General features: G+C 40.8%; 1 protein-coding gene across 1 annotated transcript in view; it reads left to right on the top strand.

Moving 5' to 3' along the window:
• The window catches only part of Otof (otoferlin), a 111,040-nt gene that overhangs the window by 4,539 nt on the left and 88,454 nt on the right, over nt 1-18,047 (top strand). Inside the window, exon 2 of the mRNA XM_045148768.1 lies at nt 14,579-14,637. Within this exon, the coding sequence (XP_045004703.1) occupies nt 14,579-14,637 (59 nt within the window). The remainder of the gene's footprint in view (nt 1-14,578; nt 14,638-18,047) is intronic.

An 18,047-nucleotide genomic window follows, 5' to 3' on the forward strand; every position in this document is an offset into this window, starting at 1 on the left:
TTAGAACCATGGCTGCGGCTGGAACAGAGGCTACAGGAGGTGTCTGGTGGGGGTGGGGAGACTATAAGTGGCAACTACCTGGAAGGGATCAGGTCTGGCTGAAACAATATTATTCTACCATTGTTGTAGAGACCATTTTAGACTCCAAATCAAATTTATTTACCCTAGGAAAACGAGGGAGCTGTCCCTCTTGATAAATAAGACGTACATCTGGAAACACCTCTGCCACTCTCAGTAAGGGAGGCAGAGTCTCCAGCACCTCAATCTCTAGGATTTTCTTAGACATCTTGGCTTCCCTGTGGATTCTGGTCCATCCTAGCACCTCTTTCTCTTAAAGAACTGGGCAAAGTTGCTTCCATTGAAAGCTTTAGATAAATAAGGTCAGGACAACCTCAACAGCCTATGACTGGTAGAGACATAGCTCGTGTTTTTGATGTTGACAATAAGGAATTCACCTTCAGCATACTGCATTCTTCCTACACCCACAGGCCCCTCTCCAGCCCTAGTGGAAACTTTCCTATTAAAGCCCAGAAGGTGTGGGCATTTCTCCTCCTCCCACCCAGAGCAAGCTAAAGCTAAAGGTAGACCCAACCAAGAGCATCTAGAATATTCCCTAGACCTTCCTGCTATGATAAAAGAGGTGTTTTCATGCCATGGAAATAATTGTAAAATTGTCTTCTGTTACAAAAGCCCTTAGCAAAAAAAGAAAAATAGATGTAGTTAATGCACAGAGAGAGCAGATTTGCAAATGATCTCCCAGCATGGAGAAGGCTTAGTTATCTTATCCATCTTTACCAGTAACACAAAAGCTACCTCTCTTCACCCATTTCCATTCCTGAGTCAACAATTTTTTTGCCTTAACATAAATTGATTTTTATTGATAATTTTCATAATCAGCATAATGTAATTTAACTAATCTCCTGCCATTACCTTTTGTTGCCCTCTCCCCTTCCTCTTTCTATTGAACATCTTCTTTCCAATAAGTCCCTTTTCTATTTTGATGTCTTTTTTAATTCCTTCCCTCCTCCATCATCCATAATGAAATATTGATGAGCCCAGTGTTGTGAAGATTTTGTGGAGATAATGATAGCTACTATGAGGTTATGAATGCAATAACCATTTCATATCCAGAAGACCAAGTTCCAAAACACTCCTCCTCATCCTTTGGCTTTTATATTATTTTTTAAAAAAATATTATGGATTTTATTGCATGAACCTGTCAAGTGTTGGTAATATTCCTATCAGGCTATGGTCTTATATCCTCCCCCCAGCCCTCATCTCCTGAGAGCAGGGGTAGGGGTTATTTGTGATCACGAGCACCTCCATTTGTCACCATATTAGGGGAGCCCAAGACCCAGTATCTACTGAATGTGAGGCTGGTTCTGTCCTAAGTTCCAAGGCAACAACATCTTCCCTCTCTGCCTTCATACTGTGGTCTAAAAAACGAGGAGCCAGAACTATCAATTGAGTACATGGAAAAGTCAGAGTCAGCATCTGGTAGAAGAAAGGGTTTAAGCTGAGTCAGAGAGAAGGGACTTATCATCCTCACCCTGCCCCAAGCCTAATTCTCTTCTGGGTGCACTTGGTGTGTTAGCATCTGAGGAGGGGAAGTAAATGGGTGCAGGTAAAAAATGATACTTGAATAAGATTAGTGGGAAGTGAAGAGTTAATGGTGGCCTCTGTTTAGCTAAGAGCTGGAGGTAACCTTCTCCTGCCCAAAGCCCAGGGAGTCTTCTGAACCAAGCTGTGTGAGATGGCATTGATTTTTAGAGAGTACACTTTTTTTTTTTTTTTTTGAGGTAGGGTCTCGCTCTAGCCCAGCTGACCTGGAATTCACTATATAGTCTCAGGGTGGCCTTGAACTCATGGCGATCCTCCTACCTCTGCCTCCCGAATGCTGGGATTCAAGGCGTGTGCCACTACGCCAGGCTGAGAGTACACTATTTAAGGAACTTAAAATATAGCTGTAGGAGGGCTGGAAAGAAGGCCTAGTGGTTAAGGAGCTTGCCTGCAAAGCCTAAGGACCCATGTTCTACTCTCCAGATTCCACATAAACCAAACATACAAGGTGATGCAAGTGCACAAGGTCACACATGCACACAAGATGGTGTATGCCTCTGGAGTTTGAATGCAGTTGCTGAAGGTGCTGGCATGCCAATCTCTCTCTCTCTCTCTCTAAAAAAAAAAGAAAAAAGAAACAAAAGCTGTAGGAGCTGGGCATGGTGACAGACACCTTTACTCACATGCCTTTAATCCCAGCACTCTGGAGGCATAGGTAGGAGGGTCACCATGAGTTTGAGGCCACCCTAATATTACATGGCAAAATCCAGGTCAGTCTGGGCTAGAGTGGGACCCTACCTCAAAAAAGCAATACAAACAAAAATAGCTATGGGGGTTTTTGCCAACTCATTTTGAATTGAACTTCATTGTATTTTGCTGTCAGTTGTCATTAGCTGTCAACAAACAATTGAAAATTTACTCTTTATGTGGAAAAAAAATGGTCTATTATCAGAGAAAAATCACATCCCAGACATGAGAGACATTAGGAAGATGGACCATCTGATAAGCCAATCAATCACCTTCATCCTAGCAGGGCTTTTTGGGACATGACTTAAAACTGAAGAATGTACCTTTGTCTTAAATATCCATGGCACATTCATCAGGATAAGATATTTGCTGGGGGACCCAAGAAGTTACACTACATTTCAAAGAAACTGACATCTGTAGAGTGTTCTCTGACCACAATGGAAATCTATTCAAACTCAATAGCAAAGCACTTTTAAAGCACTGAACATCTGGAAATTAAATACTACCCTTTCTAATAGTTTATGTTCAACAAAGACTAGAAAAGAGAAATAATGAAGCATTTCTGTGTTGTGGGTATAACTCAGTAGTGCTTAGCCTGTTTGAGGACCTGGGTTTGATTTCTAGCAACACACACACACACACACAGACACAAATGATAATAAAAATACAATATATTATGGGTTGTGGATATGCATGCATGTGATCTCAACATTCAGGAGACTGAGGCAGTAGTTTTAGGAGCTAAAGGACATCCTGGGCTACATAGTGACTTCCTACATGGTGACTTTCTAGGCTTATATTACATGACCTTGTCTTCAAAAACAACCAAACAAACAAAAACTCGAGGTGGAGGGAATATAATTTATGATAACAATTATCGTGATAATAATAGACTTCTTTGCCATGGAGAAAGTTTCATTGGCATATGCTAACTTAACTAAGTTAAGTGTGCGCCCCTTCATGCATCTGGCTAACGTGGGTCCTGGGGAATCGAGCCTTGAACTGGGGTCCTTAGGCTTCACAGGCAAGCACTTAGCCGCTAAGCCATCTCTCCAGCCCAGCAAAGTTGTTTTACTAGTCCTGTTCATCATCCATCATCCATTCATCAAGAAATAAAAATCATACAGATTGGGAAGGAAGAATTAAAACCATCTTTTTTCCATGGACAAATTTTTTGATTGTATAGAAATCTGACTATGTAGAAAATTCTAAGGATTATATAGAAAAACTACTACAGTTAATGAGCAAAGTTAGCAAGTTTCCAGGATATATGATTTATATACAAAAACAAATTACTATAGAAACAAACCAACTGGAATAGTGAAATTAAAAAGGAATTAAGCCGGGCGTGGTGGCGCACGCCTTTAATCCCAGCACTTGGGAGGCAGAGGTAGGAGGATCTCCAAGAGTTCAAGGCCACCCTGAGACTACAGAGTTAAGTTCAGGTCAGCCTGAGCCAGAGTGAGACCCTACCTCGAAAAACCAAAAAAAAAATTATATATATATATATATATATATATATATTAAAAAGGAATTACATACAATAGCATGAGAACATAAAATATTTGAACCAAGTTTTGCCATAGAATGTAAGATCCATGGACTAAAAATAAAACAAAATATCTTGACAAACCCAAATATATAGAAAGCATATTAGTTTTTGGACTGGAAGGTTCATAATTATAAAGGTTCAAATTTGCCACAAATTGCTACATAGTGAACATAATACCAATAAAACTGTACTAGGATATTTTGTAGATATTAAAAATAAAAAGTATTTCAAAATTTATATGGACTTGCAAAGGATCTAAGTTAGCCAAATTAACCTGGAAAATAGAGAGAAAAGTTGGAGAATCATACTATTTTATTATATCATGTAAAGCTATAGGAATCAAGTCAGTGTAGCACTAGCCAAAGAATAAATGTATAAAGCAATGGAACAAAATAATGTCCAGAAGTATCACCATGTATATACAGTCAATTAATTTTAAGTCAAAGTATTAGATATCTAAGAGAACTAGATATCTATATGGGGGGAAAATTAACTTCAAATTCCTTCCTCATATTGCCCACAAAGATAAATTCAAAATGGATTATTAAGGCAAAATGTTAAAAACTATGCTTCCAGAAGAACATTTTAGAATGCCTTTTTATACTCTTAGATTTGGCTAAGATTTCTTAAAGAAATCATAAAAACCCCTAAATGTAAGAAATGAACCACTAAAAATTGATGGATTCGATTTCCTAAAAAAATGCCTATGCATCAGAAAATACATTTAATAATATGAGTTGAAGAGATGGCTCACTGGTTAAGGCACTTGCCTGCAAACCCTAACGACTGGAGTTTTATTCCCCAATGTTCACATAAAGCCAGATGCACAAAGTGGTGCATGTATCTGGAGTTTGTTTGCAGAGGTTAGAGGCCCTAATGCACCCATTCTCTGTGTCTGTCTTTCTTGTGTGGTGTGGTAGTACATGCCTCCTATAATCCCAGCACTTGGGAGACTGAGGTAAGAAGATCACTGTAAGTTTGAAACTACATAGTGAATTCCAGGTCAGTTTGGGCTAGAGCAAGACCCTACCTCAAAACTGCCCCTCCCCAGAAAAGAATATAAGAAAGCAATTATGAATATCTATATTTGTTCCCATGGATTAGCATTGATTATGGCCTCACAGAAATTTTTTCTACAATGGGCAGTAGTTAATGCAGAGATGCATATCTGGGGAAATTATTGAGAATAAGTGACTACTGTATGTTCATCTTCAAATAGGACATAGAAACCACTCTTTCAAGGCTCTAGGAACCTTGTGAAAAAGGAGGCAGAAATAATTTAAGAGCAGGAGGATGAGGAGAAGGGCTGTGAAACACTGTCCTCAGGATGCAACATGACCATGAACTCACAGCTACATGGTTTCTGGCATAAGACTGCGCCTATAAATACTTCATCATTAATGAAGGAAGGATATATGAGAATCCAGATCTCCCAGAGTAGCTAATGGCAGTTAATGATTGATTGTAAAGGGTAGGCAGGTTCATCAGTGGTGTAGCCACTGGTAAGCTTCCCCTTCCATGTAAATAACCCTAATTTAATTCATGGGTTAAAAAAAATGCATGTGGGACTGGAGAGATAGTCGAGTGGTTAAGGTGTTTGCCTGTGAAGCATAAGGACCAAGGTTTTATTATTTAGTACACTCATAAGCCAGATGCACATGGTGAGGCATGTGTCTGGAGTTCATTTGCAGTGGCTAGATGCCCTGCAGAGTGTTTCTCTCTCTCTCTCTCTCTCTCTCTCTCTCTCTCTCATGTCTCTCTGCCTGCAAATAAGTTAAAAAAAAATTAAAAAGACATGAAGGTAGCCAGTCGTAGTGGTGTACACCTTTAATCCCAGTGCTCGGGAGGCAGAGGTAGGAGGATCACCGTGAATTTGAGGCCACCCTGAGACTAAATAGTTAAGTCCAGGTCAGCCTGGACCAGAGTGAGACCCTACCTCGAAAAACAAAACAAAACACAAAAACAAAACAAAACAAAAAGACATGAAGGTAAGGTGGGGATTAGTGGGGAAGAATGGTGTTAATAGGAGGGCGTGTGGATAAAAGAAGGTAATTAGGAGGAATAAGATGACAATATATTACATACATATATGAAAATGTCAAAACTGGAAAAAATAAATAAAACTTTAAAAAAAGAGTTTGAGAAAGAAAGACACACACAGGATGAAAATATTCTCATTTATATCACAAAGGAATTATAGCCAGAATGTATAAAGAATCTTTACAAGTCAATAATAAAAAGGCAAATTATCAAATTTTTTAAATAGGCAAAAACCTTGAACAGATATTTCACAGAATAAGATGAGTAAACAAATGAAAATGTGATCAGCATGACCGATCATTAAAGATATAAAAATCAAAATCACAGTGAGGCATTATCTCACAAGCACTAAAATGTCCAAAACTGTAAAATCTAACAATAATCAAATGTTTATGGGATGTGAAACAGCTGAATTGTTTCACATTGCAGATAGTACTGCAGAGCATTGCAATCCCTTTGGAAAACTATTTGGCAATTTCTGACAAAGTAATATATATGCCTAGCCTATGACCCAGTAATTCTTTTTACCATTTCCCCAAGATAAATTAAATTACATGTCCACAAATTTTTTCAAATAAACATTTACAGTAGCTTTGTTCATAATAGCCAATATCAGAAGGAATCTAAGAGACTAGCAGCAAGAGAATGGACCAGTAAGTTTTGGTATATTCATATACTAGAATATTACTCAACAGTAAAGATGAATGAATTTCCCTCATGTCAATGACTTCTATATAAAATATTCAGAAAAAAAAACTGCATCAGTGCTGAGCATGTATAAACTTTTTAAAATTGTCATTATTTGGGACTGGATACATGGCTTAGCATCCACAGATCTGGGTGTCCATGGGAAATTGGCTCCAGAAGGCCCTCAAATAATGAAGGATAGCTGTACTGATTGATTCAACAATATGAATGAATCAAGAAGACATTATATTCACCAAAGGAACCCCCCTCTACACACACACACACACACACACACACACACACACACACACATACATTCTGTTATGCTGCCATTAATATGAAGTTTAAGATGAGCAAAATTAATCTTTGTTAATAGTGATTGGAACAGATGGTTACCTACTGAAAGTGGCCAAAGTTAATTGGAAAGAGGCCCTTGGAAATATTTTGAAGAACTGCAAATGTTCTATATATTAACTATGTGGCAGTTACACAAGTATGTACATTTATTGAAACTCATTAAAATATATCCTTAAAGGGGCTGGAGAGATGGCTTAGTGGTTAAGTGCTTGCCTGTGAAGCCTAAGGACCCCGGTTTGAGGCTCCATCCCCCAGGACCTATGTAAGTCAGATGCACAAGGTGGTGCATGCATCTGGAGTTCTTTGCAGTAGCTGGAGGCCCTGGTGTACCCATTTTTTCTCTCTCTCTCTCTCCCTCTCTCTCTCTCCCTATTACTCTCAAATAAATAAATTAATTTAATTTAATTAAAAAGAAAAAATCTTCAGGGGCTGGGAAGATGGCTTAGTGGTTAAGGCACTTGCCTACAAAGCCAAAGGACCCCGGTTCAACTCCCCAGGACCAACATAAGTCAGATGCCTAAGGGGGTGCATGCATCTGGAGGTTGTTTGCAGTGGCTGGAGGCCCTGGTGTGCCCATTCTCTCTCACTCTACCTGCCTATTTCTGTATCTCTCAAATAAATAACTAAAAATAAAATATTAAAAATATATATGTACTTAAGATCTGTGAATCTATGTAAATTTTACCTGATTAAAAATAATATACAACCACACCAAAATAGCTAAAACTTGAAAAATATTACAGAAGATGAGAAAAAAATAGTTTCTAATTATATGCTACTAAAATTACAGTATAAATGTGATTCATAGTAGAGAAGCCTATTTTTATATTTAGCACATAACTTAAAGGAAAGGAAAGGCAGGACTCTTCCATAGAATGAGAGCTATTTCCTGCTGAGTCATAAACTATGTACAAGTACCATCTAAGTGCTGTCATTTTCCCCATTTTGTGGATGAGGAAACTAAGGCAAAAATAAGCTCAAGAACTTTGTTAGAAGCACATGGCTAGCAAGTAGTAGGTGGCCCAAGAGCCATAATGTCCAGACAGCATCCCCTGTGCTTACAGGGACTTAGTGCTCCACCCAGGCTTGCTCAAAAGCAATCTCTTAAAGCTGGATATGAGGGTCTCATGTCTATACTCCTAGCACTTAGGAGGCTGAAGTAGGAGAATTGCCATGAATTCAAGGCCAGATTGGGCTAGACTAAGACCATGACTCACTCAAAACAACAAAAGCAGCTTCTTACTGACTGTTGTCCCAAGATATAAGCTGTTCCAGCATGATTATTCCCAGATTTCATACGACAACACTGGACAGAAGCAGCACCAGGTCCACATCTGATGGGTCCGAGCTCTTTCTCTTGCACACAGCCCTATGCCCTTCTTCCTGGTCCTCATGGGCTCCTCCAACAGGAGCAGGCTGATCTGAAGTAAGGAGAATGAGTACACAGCAGGTCCTGCTTAGGGAGTGGCTATGGAGGAATAGAGGAGAGCATAACATCATGGGAAGGGATGGAGGGGCCTTGGGAGCTCTGCCTGTCCCGTCCTTGGAAATGTACACAGCAAGGCTTGGCTGATTAAGTAAGACAAGAAAAGAATGCTGACAGGCTTGCGTGGTAATGTGTGCTATGCTCTATTTCTCAGCTAGTACTAGCAATAGTAACAGCAGGTGCTACCAGGACAGTGGCCAGAGGGCTGGATCCTGATAAAACCAGGATGTGGCTATAATTTGTCCTTGCACCTTTTCTGCCATCACCACATCCTAGATCCTGAGCACCCAAGCTCCCTTAGATCTTCCTTTGATGGCTACTCACTAATTGCAAACCTTTAATTTTTATTGTCACCATCAGGTCTCAATGAACATAGCTCTGTTAGGCCCCTAGTTAGGCTCCATACTTTCAAACATTTCTGCTCCTTCTTAAGTTCTCCTGTATCCTTGCCTACTTCCTCTGCAGTTCCAGGGTCCATTATCCTTCTGGTGCCTGTGTTCATGCAAAGACAATGCTTGCCTTACCTTGCTAGGTAGAATTATTTCTTCTCTTTCTGCCTTCTCACCTCATACTTTTCACATACCAACAGCCTAATTCTTCTTTGTATAAAAGCCTTCTCCATAGTTTACATATTCTTCTGTGAACTATAATAAGCTCTTAAAGGCGGCATTGAGATCCCAATTATCTTTGTTTAACTCCCTTCCACCAGGGCCAAATGGGAGGCTCACAAAGATCAGGAGAGGAATACCACCTTGTTGCATGTGGAAATGAAGGTGCCCTCTGAGTGAGAATGGTTATATCTGAAAGCATTACATTACTATATTTGGAGCACAGATCTGCAACATATAGCCCATAGCTCAGGGAGGAGTTTATTTTGAACCAAATAAGTATTCAACTATTATAGTGAAGAAGAACACTGTTCAATTTTCCATATAACTTCCTCCTCCTCTGGTCCTTTTCTATACAAGGAAGAGGTTATTTTCTTTGAAGGCATATTCTCAATCTTTCCTGTGGCAAGAAAGGTGATTAGATGGCAAGAAAAGTGATTGGATATTGGGATTTTTTTTTAAATTTATTTATTTATTTATTTGAGAGCGACAGACACAGAGAGAAAGACAGATAGAGGAATAGAGAGAGAATGGGCACGCCAGGGCGGCCAGCCTCTGCCAACGAACTCCAGATGCGTGTGCCCCCTTGTGCATCTGGCTAATGTGGGACCTGGGGAACAGAGCCTGGAACCGGGGTCCTTAGGCTTCACAGGCAAGTGCTTAACCGCTAAGCCATCTTTCCAGCCCGGATATTGGGATTTTTGATGGTTTTGTCTGAGGCCATTTAAAATGAAGTTTAAATATCAATAACTAGTATTGGATGGAATAGATGTTAAGTGGAAATTAACTTGAAACAAGATAGGGTTCAAAATCCCTATTGATAACTTGGAATGGATAGTGGGGTTCCTTAGCTTTGTTTTGGCAAATCTTTATTAATATTTTTTATGAAATATATTACCTACATATGGAAAGAGAGACTAGAGAGAAGCAAACTTCAGTTCCTCCTGTTTGAGACTATTCACCACAACTGTGTCCCCAGAGCCTAAGTCAATGAGGTTTTAGTACAGTTGCAAACAGAGCTCTAATGTGTAAATTCTGCAACAACTAATTTTACTGTAGTTTACATCCTCTCACACAGAGCTTTGGGAAATACATAAGCAGTAGAGAGTTTGAATCTTGGTGCTTCATGTACATTTGAGGAGGGTTCCATCCTCCTACTTTGCTCTGGCTGGGCTCCCAGTTCCTGGAGACCTTTGACTATAGCAATATCCGAGCCTCATTAAAACTTTCCAGGATCAAAAGGCCTTGGATTATTTAGAGCAGGTTCTAAGGAGAAACAAACCCAGTGCACAACTATGCTTACCTGATTTTGTTTTATCATGCATTTTGCCTGCAGGAACAAATAATAGAACCACAAATCTCAGGTGCTATCTCTCATGCTCTTTTCTTCTCTACTGGTTGTCTTGGAGTGCATGGTTCAGATTTTCCTTTTCTATTATGTTTTGTCCCTGACTGGTGCTAAAGATTCTTTCTTTTCTATTTTCTTCATGCCTATTTTATGTGTATATGGCTTCTGTTTTATAGTATCCTCTTCATTATCTTGTGTGCAATCCTTCCCCCCATACCCCTATCCCAGATACACACACACACACACACACACACACACACTTCCTCAGATATCTCAGCTGCCTCTGTTTCTGTAGAGCCAACATTAACTTCCTGGCTTCCTGGTCGGGAACCAGCACTATATAAGCTACTGATTCATGAAAGCCATGCAGGCCTTGGTGATTTCTTAGTAAATAAATGAGGCAGTCATGTGTAGTGGCTCATGATGACTATAATCCTAGCACTCAAGAGGTTGAGTCAGGGGAATTGCCATGAGTTGAGACTAGCCTGGCCTACATAGTAAAATTCCAGGCCAGCCCAGGCTACAGAATGAGACTTTCTTGAACACCCAAACAAACAAACAAATAAGCAAATAAATCAGATGAAGCATCTGAGCAAGGGGAATGTAGTCAGTTCCTGATGGGAAGAACTACAATTGTGCACCTGTCCTCACCTGCTTCATCCCTGTCATGAGAAGGGCCAGATAGACTCAATCCCAACCCCTCCTTGGCCAAGCACTAGTCAGTCTCCAGGTCTTCTATAGGAAAAGGGCAAAGAAGGCTTCCTTTGTACCAAGTCCTCACCTTGGTCCCCAGTCCTGCCCACAAGTGACAACCCACACTTGTCTCTCAGATGGGACTGGCTTCAACTAGAAAGAGCCCTTCTGTGAGATGGGCCATTTGTTTAAGTTGGTGAGTACTTAAAAAAAAATAGGCTAGAGAGATGGCTTACTGGTTAAAGTGCTGACCTGCAAAGCCTAAAAACCCAGGTTTGATTGCCCAGAACCCATATAAGCCAGATGCACATGGTGGCACATGTGTCTAGAGTTTGTTTACAGTGGCTAGAGGCCCTGGTGTGTCCATTCTCTCTCTCTAATAAATAAATAAAAATTATTTTAAAACTATAAGATTAAAGTGTGATCTTTTAAAAAACATGATGTACAGGGCTAGGGATAGAGTTTAGAGGTAGAGCATTTATTCTAGTGCATGCAAGGCCCTGGGTTTGATCACCAGAACCATACTACTACTACTACTAGCACACACACTAAATTATAAAGCCAGGTAGATGGCACAAGCCTGTAGTAACAGTACCTGGAAGATTAACACAGGCAACTCAAGAGTTCAATGCTAGGTTGGATAATATAGAGAAACTCACTCTCAAACGGCAAAGCAAAAAGCAAATAGCAACAACAAAAAAAAAACCCAAAAAACTAACGAACTAAATAGGGCTAGAGGGATTGCTTAGTGGTTAGGCATTTGCCTACAAAACCAAAGGACTCAGGTTCGATTCCTCAGGCCCCACATTAGCCAGATGTGCTAGGGGGCACACACATCTGGAGTTTGTTTGCAGTGGCTGGAGGCCTTGGTGCGCCTATCCTCTCTCTCCCTCTCTCTCTCTCTTTCCCTCTTTCTCTGTCAAATAAATCAATATACAAATAAACAAACAGAAACAACTTCAAAAGAGAATTCATGCACAACATAAGGTAAAAATTCAAAACATACTGCTTATAACATCGTCTCACTATTCATCCCTAATAAAATTGTACGTAGCCTTCCTTCTCTGTACCATTTATGTATCTTGTACAAACTTGTATCTTGATGCTTGTTTTGTAATGATATTGATCTGGGACCTTCTCTAGTTTTCTGGATTTCCCTTTGTGCTCCTTTGAGAGTGTATCCTCTGTGGTTTTGTCCACTCTTCTATCCTGAATCCCCAAGACATTGTCCAATGCATCACAATTCTAATGAATGTTTCACAAAGTGGATGGAGCTTTCTGGTATCTCCAACCTTGGCTACCTCAGCCCTCCACACACTCCTGATTTGGTTCTTCTAGCCACTTTGGGTTTCCCAGTTAAGGCTGGTTACACCAGAGAAGAAGGCTGCTTCAATCTATCCACCCAACATACCTCATCAATGGAGTTTGGCTGTCAGGACAAATGGTAGATTTGAGCCATGCTGGTCCATCCCACACTCTCTACTACTTGTACCATCAAAGAAAGGAAGGGAGCGGGTGAGAGAGAAACCACCTGAGATTGTCCTCTCTGTAAATGTGCACAGAAATGGGAAGGGACAATAGAATGGAAGTGGGGGAGGGTAGCCCATAACAGGTCCGGAGAATCATGACCTGAGGGTTTTGTTTTTTTTTCTCAAATGAGATTAAAATAATCATGAAGAATAGGGCCTTCACTAGCAGCAGCTCTCAGCTCCTGGTATTAGCAGCTTTCTCTGTTGCTTTCCTAGCAACCAGAACCAGTAGCTCCCAGGAGCTTTCTGTTGATCTCAACTACTTCTGGAGTTCTCTAACTGCCACCCACCTTCAGTGTGACCAGCCCTGACTTATGGTCACTTGCAGTACCAGCAATCTTCAGTGTTACCAGTTCTTTTCTTTTTTGATGCATGCATGCATGTACATGCACGCACGTGCGTGTGCACACACACACGCATGTACACACAAACACATGTGTGTGTGTCTATCTGCATAGGATGTAAGTCAAAGGACAATCTTTGGTGTCTTTGCTTTGAGGCAAGGTCTTTCATTGTTCACCACTGTGTTTGCCAGGCTAGCTGGCAAGCCTCTGGGATTCTTCACCAATTCATATCACCTTAGGTACTCTGGGATTACAGATTCTCACACTGCCATGTCCAGCTTTTTGTGGGTTCTGGGGATCCAAATTCAGGTATTCATGCTTGCATAACAAGTACTTTATCCACTGACCCATCTCTCCAGGCCAATATTACCAGCTCTCAATGCAACCATCTCAAATTAATCTACTCAAGATAAAAATAATTAATAGGTAACATAATGCCACTTGAAAGAAACTTTATTAGAATTTATACTGCACATAAGGGGGAGCAGTACACAGACTGCCCAGATAAGAGTGAGAGGGATGCAGCTTATATCAACAAAAATGGAGGGATCTCACATGCTCAGTGCTCTGCTGGCTAACTGCATACTTTCTGCATAGTCATATCAGCCTATACAGGCATCCTGGGCCTGCCCTCCCTAGCTGATAATAAATAGAGATAGGCTAAGCTCTTTGAAGAGCAGAATAGGGATATTGTAAGTAGCTACAATGAGGCAAGACACCCAGAGAGGCTGTGCAGTGAGAATCACTGGGACTGTAACAGGGCATCCAAAATGTCTATAACCAAAGCAAAAATCTCCTGGAACAACTGTGGGGCATCTCTTAGAGTAAGTTGGGGGCATGGTGGCACACACCTTTAATCCCAGAACTCAGGAGGTAGAAGTAGGAAGTCAGCCTGGACTAGAGTGAGACCCTACCTCAAAAAAAAAAGCAAAAACTATTTTATTTTGCCAGGCACAGTGGTGCACACCTTTTATCCCAGCACTGGGGAGGCAAAGGTAGGAGGATCTCTGTGAGTTCAAGGCCCCTCCTGAGACTACATAGTGAGTTCTAAGTCAGCCTGGGCTAAAGTGAGACCCTACCTCTAAAACCAAAATGAAAACAAAAGAAAAAGAGAAAGTTAGACCCTACTCACTTGTCCCAGGTTTTATTTATACGGGGGATCCTTGGGTGGCTTCAGACATAGTCACATAAGAAGGGTAGCTTCCACAGACACTCACCCCCTACTAGCAGACAAGAGCTCTGGACCAGACTTCTGCTAGGCATCAGTAGAACTAGGAGCTTCAAAAAGAGACCAATTAAGACCCTAGAGAAGCCGTGAGATAACAAAAGAGCCCCAGGATCCACTTTTTCTTCACTCTGACCTCCTTGGTCTTTCTAGGGTTGAATATCCAATCAGAAAAGCGGAACTAATGGCCTGTGACCTACCAATCAAGGGCTGCTGATAGAGTCACATAAGAGGTTATATGGGGCTCCCCTTGTCCTGGGAGGAACTGCACAGCTGGGTTTCCACAGCTCATGACAAGCGTTTGTAAGTGAAATGCTATTAAGAGGACTCTCAGGTTGAATGAAGTATAACCCCAGCTCATTGTCTAGATAAATCTGACTCTCTCCTCTCTCCTCCACACAGGGCAATCCTTCTACTCCCGGATCCTAGAGAATTGTGAGGGTGTGGCTGACTTTGATGAAGTAAGTACTTGAGATCCTCTTCTGAGGCCTGACCTAAAAACTGAGTTGTGCCCTAACCTCAAGCCTCAGGCAGTAGGATTGCTCAGAGGACTTCATCTCTAGGTAGCTTTTTGGGAGGAGGTGGTGGTGGCTCTGTGTGGAGGAACCTCCACCCAGTACTTCCTCTAGAGTCTGCCCAGCAGAACCCCATGCAGTGTGAATAACACAGGCCAGGCCCAACATGGAAGTGTCTGTCCAGTCTAGGCTCATTTGTTCCCTCTGGAGAAGAAATCCACAGGGGCTGTGGGCCTCACTTAATGTGAGCCTTCTACTAAGTACACAATGGTACTGGCACAGGTGTACCTTCCTGTTGTCTCCTGGAGCCCTTGGAGTAACCAAGTAAACCCCACCTGGGCTTCAGCAATGCCAGTCTCATACTGTACTCACCCTTTCTTTTTTTCTGTAACTTTTCTTTAATTGTTTTTTTTTTGTTGTTGTTGTTTATTAGTTTTGTACTCAGTGTATATAGTCAAGTTAGTACCATTGTTAGCCTCCTTCCTCTCAACCACCCTCCACAGGGACCCTCCTCATTGGGGAATATGGGCTGTGCATTGTGGGGTTAGCCATCAGTTATGGGTAGGAGGCAATGTCTCTGTGTTTCATGACCCAATGTGTGGCTCTGACATTCGTTCCGCCCCCTCTTCCACAAATTTCCCTGAGCCATGTTGGATTCATTTTAGGTCTGCTTCAGTGATGAGGTCTTGGGAGCCTCTTTGTCTCTGGATATCTGGTTTGGTAGGAGTTGATTGTTGTCTGTGTCTATCTCCTTTACCCTTGTGCTGGTATCAGGTTCACTAAGAGAGCAGCACTCTTGCTTATTTCCCCAAAAAGAGTTGGTGACCTTTTGAGGTGGTTGTCTCCTTAGGATCAGCATCTATCTGAAAAAGAGAAGCAAATTCCCCAAAGAGAGTAAAGTTACCACCAGATAAATGGGATAACCATTGTTTTTAGAAAGAATTTAATAGGTGTAGGCCCTCTTGTAGCCCATGATTGGTTGGAGCTTGATAATTGAGAGCGGGCTCATTTTTGGATATGATTCTGACTTGTTTCCAGTTCCAATTATGGGTTCCTTTCCACTGAGAAGATCAGTTAGCCAAATCAAGAGCAGGTGGTTTCCCACTATGGCTGTGTGCCACTATTGCACTTGTGTGAACATCACATCAGGTTGTTTGCTGCTGAGTAGCTTAGATCATGAGTTGCTTGGACTGATATTGGTCATTCTCTCCCAGTCACTCATGTAACACTTTCTGGCACTAGATGAGCTAACTGTCTGGGGACTGACTCTTCCAGCTTCCAGCCATGTCACACCATGTTACGTGCCAACAGTATATGGTGTCTTCAGCAGTACGGTCATACCACTAATGGTTGGTGGGTCATCAAGTACTCTGACAGAAATCTGTCTTCTTTTGGAAAACCTTGTAGGTCTCTAAAATCAAGAGCTCATTGTGGGTGATAGCTACATGCTGGTACTAGGAGTTACAGGTCAGTGCCCAAGAAGAGAAGGAAGAAAAGAGATAGAGGGGAAAAAGAGAGAAACAGAGAAACAGAAACAGGAGAAGATTAAGGTCAGTCTTCATTGTACCCTCTACAGGGCCTTGTGATTCAGGTGTTTCCTCTAAGGGCCTGGTGAAAGTTCAACCATTTAATCTGTCTTTCAGAATGTAGAATTTTATGGTACCATTGCTGTTTGGGTCCAGTTTTGTGTCCCCTATCCCCACCCTTACTTTCCCCTCCCTCCCCACCCACCCTATTGTTCAGTCCTTGAGATGCTTGTTAGCTATGTCAGCATCTGTGGTAGACTCAGATTAGGAGCTGTAGATGAGTAAGACAATGGAGCAATTATCTTTCTGTGATTGGTTGAGTTCACTGAGAATCATCTGTTCTAGGTTTGACCATTTTTCTTCAAATTTCATTGTGTTGTTTTTCCTTACTGCTGTGTAGAATTCCATCATATAGATATACTATGTCTTAGTTATCCATTTGTCTAATGATGGACATCTGGGTTGATTCCAGCTCTTAGCTATTACGAATTGAGCAGCTATAAACATGGCGGAGCAAATTTCTCTGAACTGAGGTGTGGAGCTTTTAGGATACATGCCCAGTAAGGGAATAACTTGGTCTGTTGGTAGCTCTATAGTCAACATTTGTAGGGGTCTCCATATTGCTTTCCAAAGTGGTTGTACATTCCCACCAACAGTGGATGAGGGTTCCTGTTTCTCCACATCCTTGCCAGCATTTATTTTCATTTGATTTTTTTAATGTTTGCTATCCTTACTGGGGTAAGGTAGAATCTCATAGTTGTTTTAATTTGCATTTCACATTAGGGATGATGAACATTTTAAGTGTATGCTTGCCATTTGTATTTCTTCCTCTGAGAACTGCCTGTCCAGTTCTTTGCTCTATTTTGTGGTTGGTTGTTTGACATTTTATTGTTTAGGTTTTTGAGTTCTTTGTAGATTCTAGAAATTAGGCCTCTGTCAGTTGGATATTCAGCAAATATTTTCTCCTATTCTGTGGGTAAGCTATTGGCTCTGCTTATTGTATGTTTGTCTATGAAGAAACTTTTCATCTTCATGTGATCCCATTGGTTGAGTGAGTGTTTAAGATCTTGTGCTATTGGGGTTTTGTTCTGGAAGTCTTTTCCTATTCCTATAGCATGGAAAGTTCCTCTATTTTTTTCTTCCAGTAGTAACCAAGTTTCTGGTCTTATATTGATGCCTTTGATCTATCTGGACTTGATTGTTGTGCATGGCAAGATGTGTGGATTTTCAGTTTCCTGCATATAGTTATCAAGTTTGTCCAGCACCATTTGTTGAAGATGCTGTCTTTTTTTTCAGCCTATATTGTTAGGGCCTTTGTCAAATATCAAGTAGCTGTAGTTACTTGACCCAAAGTCTGAGTCCTTGATTCTGTTCCATTGGTCTATACTCCTGTTTTTATGCCAGTACCATGATGTTTTTATTACTATGGCTTTGTAATATAGCTTTAGATCAGGTATGGAGGTGATGCCTCCAGAGGTGTTTCTTTTGCTGAGGATATGCTTGGATATCTGAAGACTTCTGCCTTTCCATATGAATTTTGAGATTTTTTTTTCTATCTCTGTGAAGAACCATGTTGGGATTTTGATTGTTGTTGCATTAAATCTGTAGATTGCCTTTGATAGGATTGCCATTTTCACAATGTTAATTCTGCCTATCCAGGAGCATGGGAGATTTTTTAATTTTCTTATGTCCTCCTCAATTTCTTTTTTGAGTGTTTTTATGTTTTCATTGTATAGATCTTTCACTTCCTTGGTTAATGTTATTGTAGGGTATTTTATTTTTTGTTGCTATTGAAAATGGGACAATGTTACTTATTTCTTTCTCTGTATC

The sequence above is a fragment of the Jaculus jaculus genome, chromosome 5, assembly GCF_020740685.1.
Source record: "Jaculus jaculus isolate mJacJac1 chromosome 5, mJacJac1.mat.Y.cur, whole genome shotgun sequence".
Lineage (NCBI taxonomy): Eukaryota > Metazoa > Chordata > Mammalia > Rodentia > Dipodidae > Jaculus > Jaculus jaculus.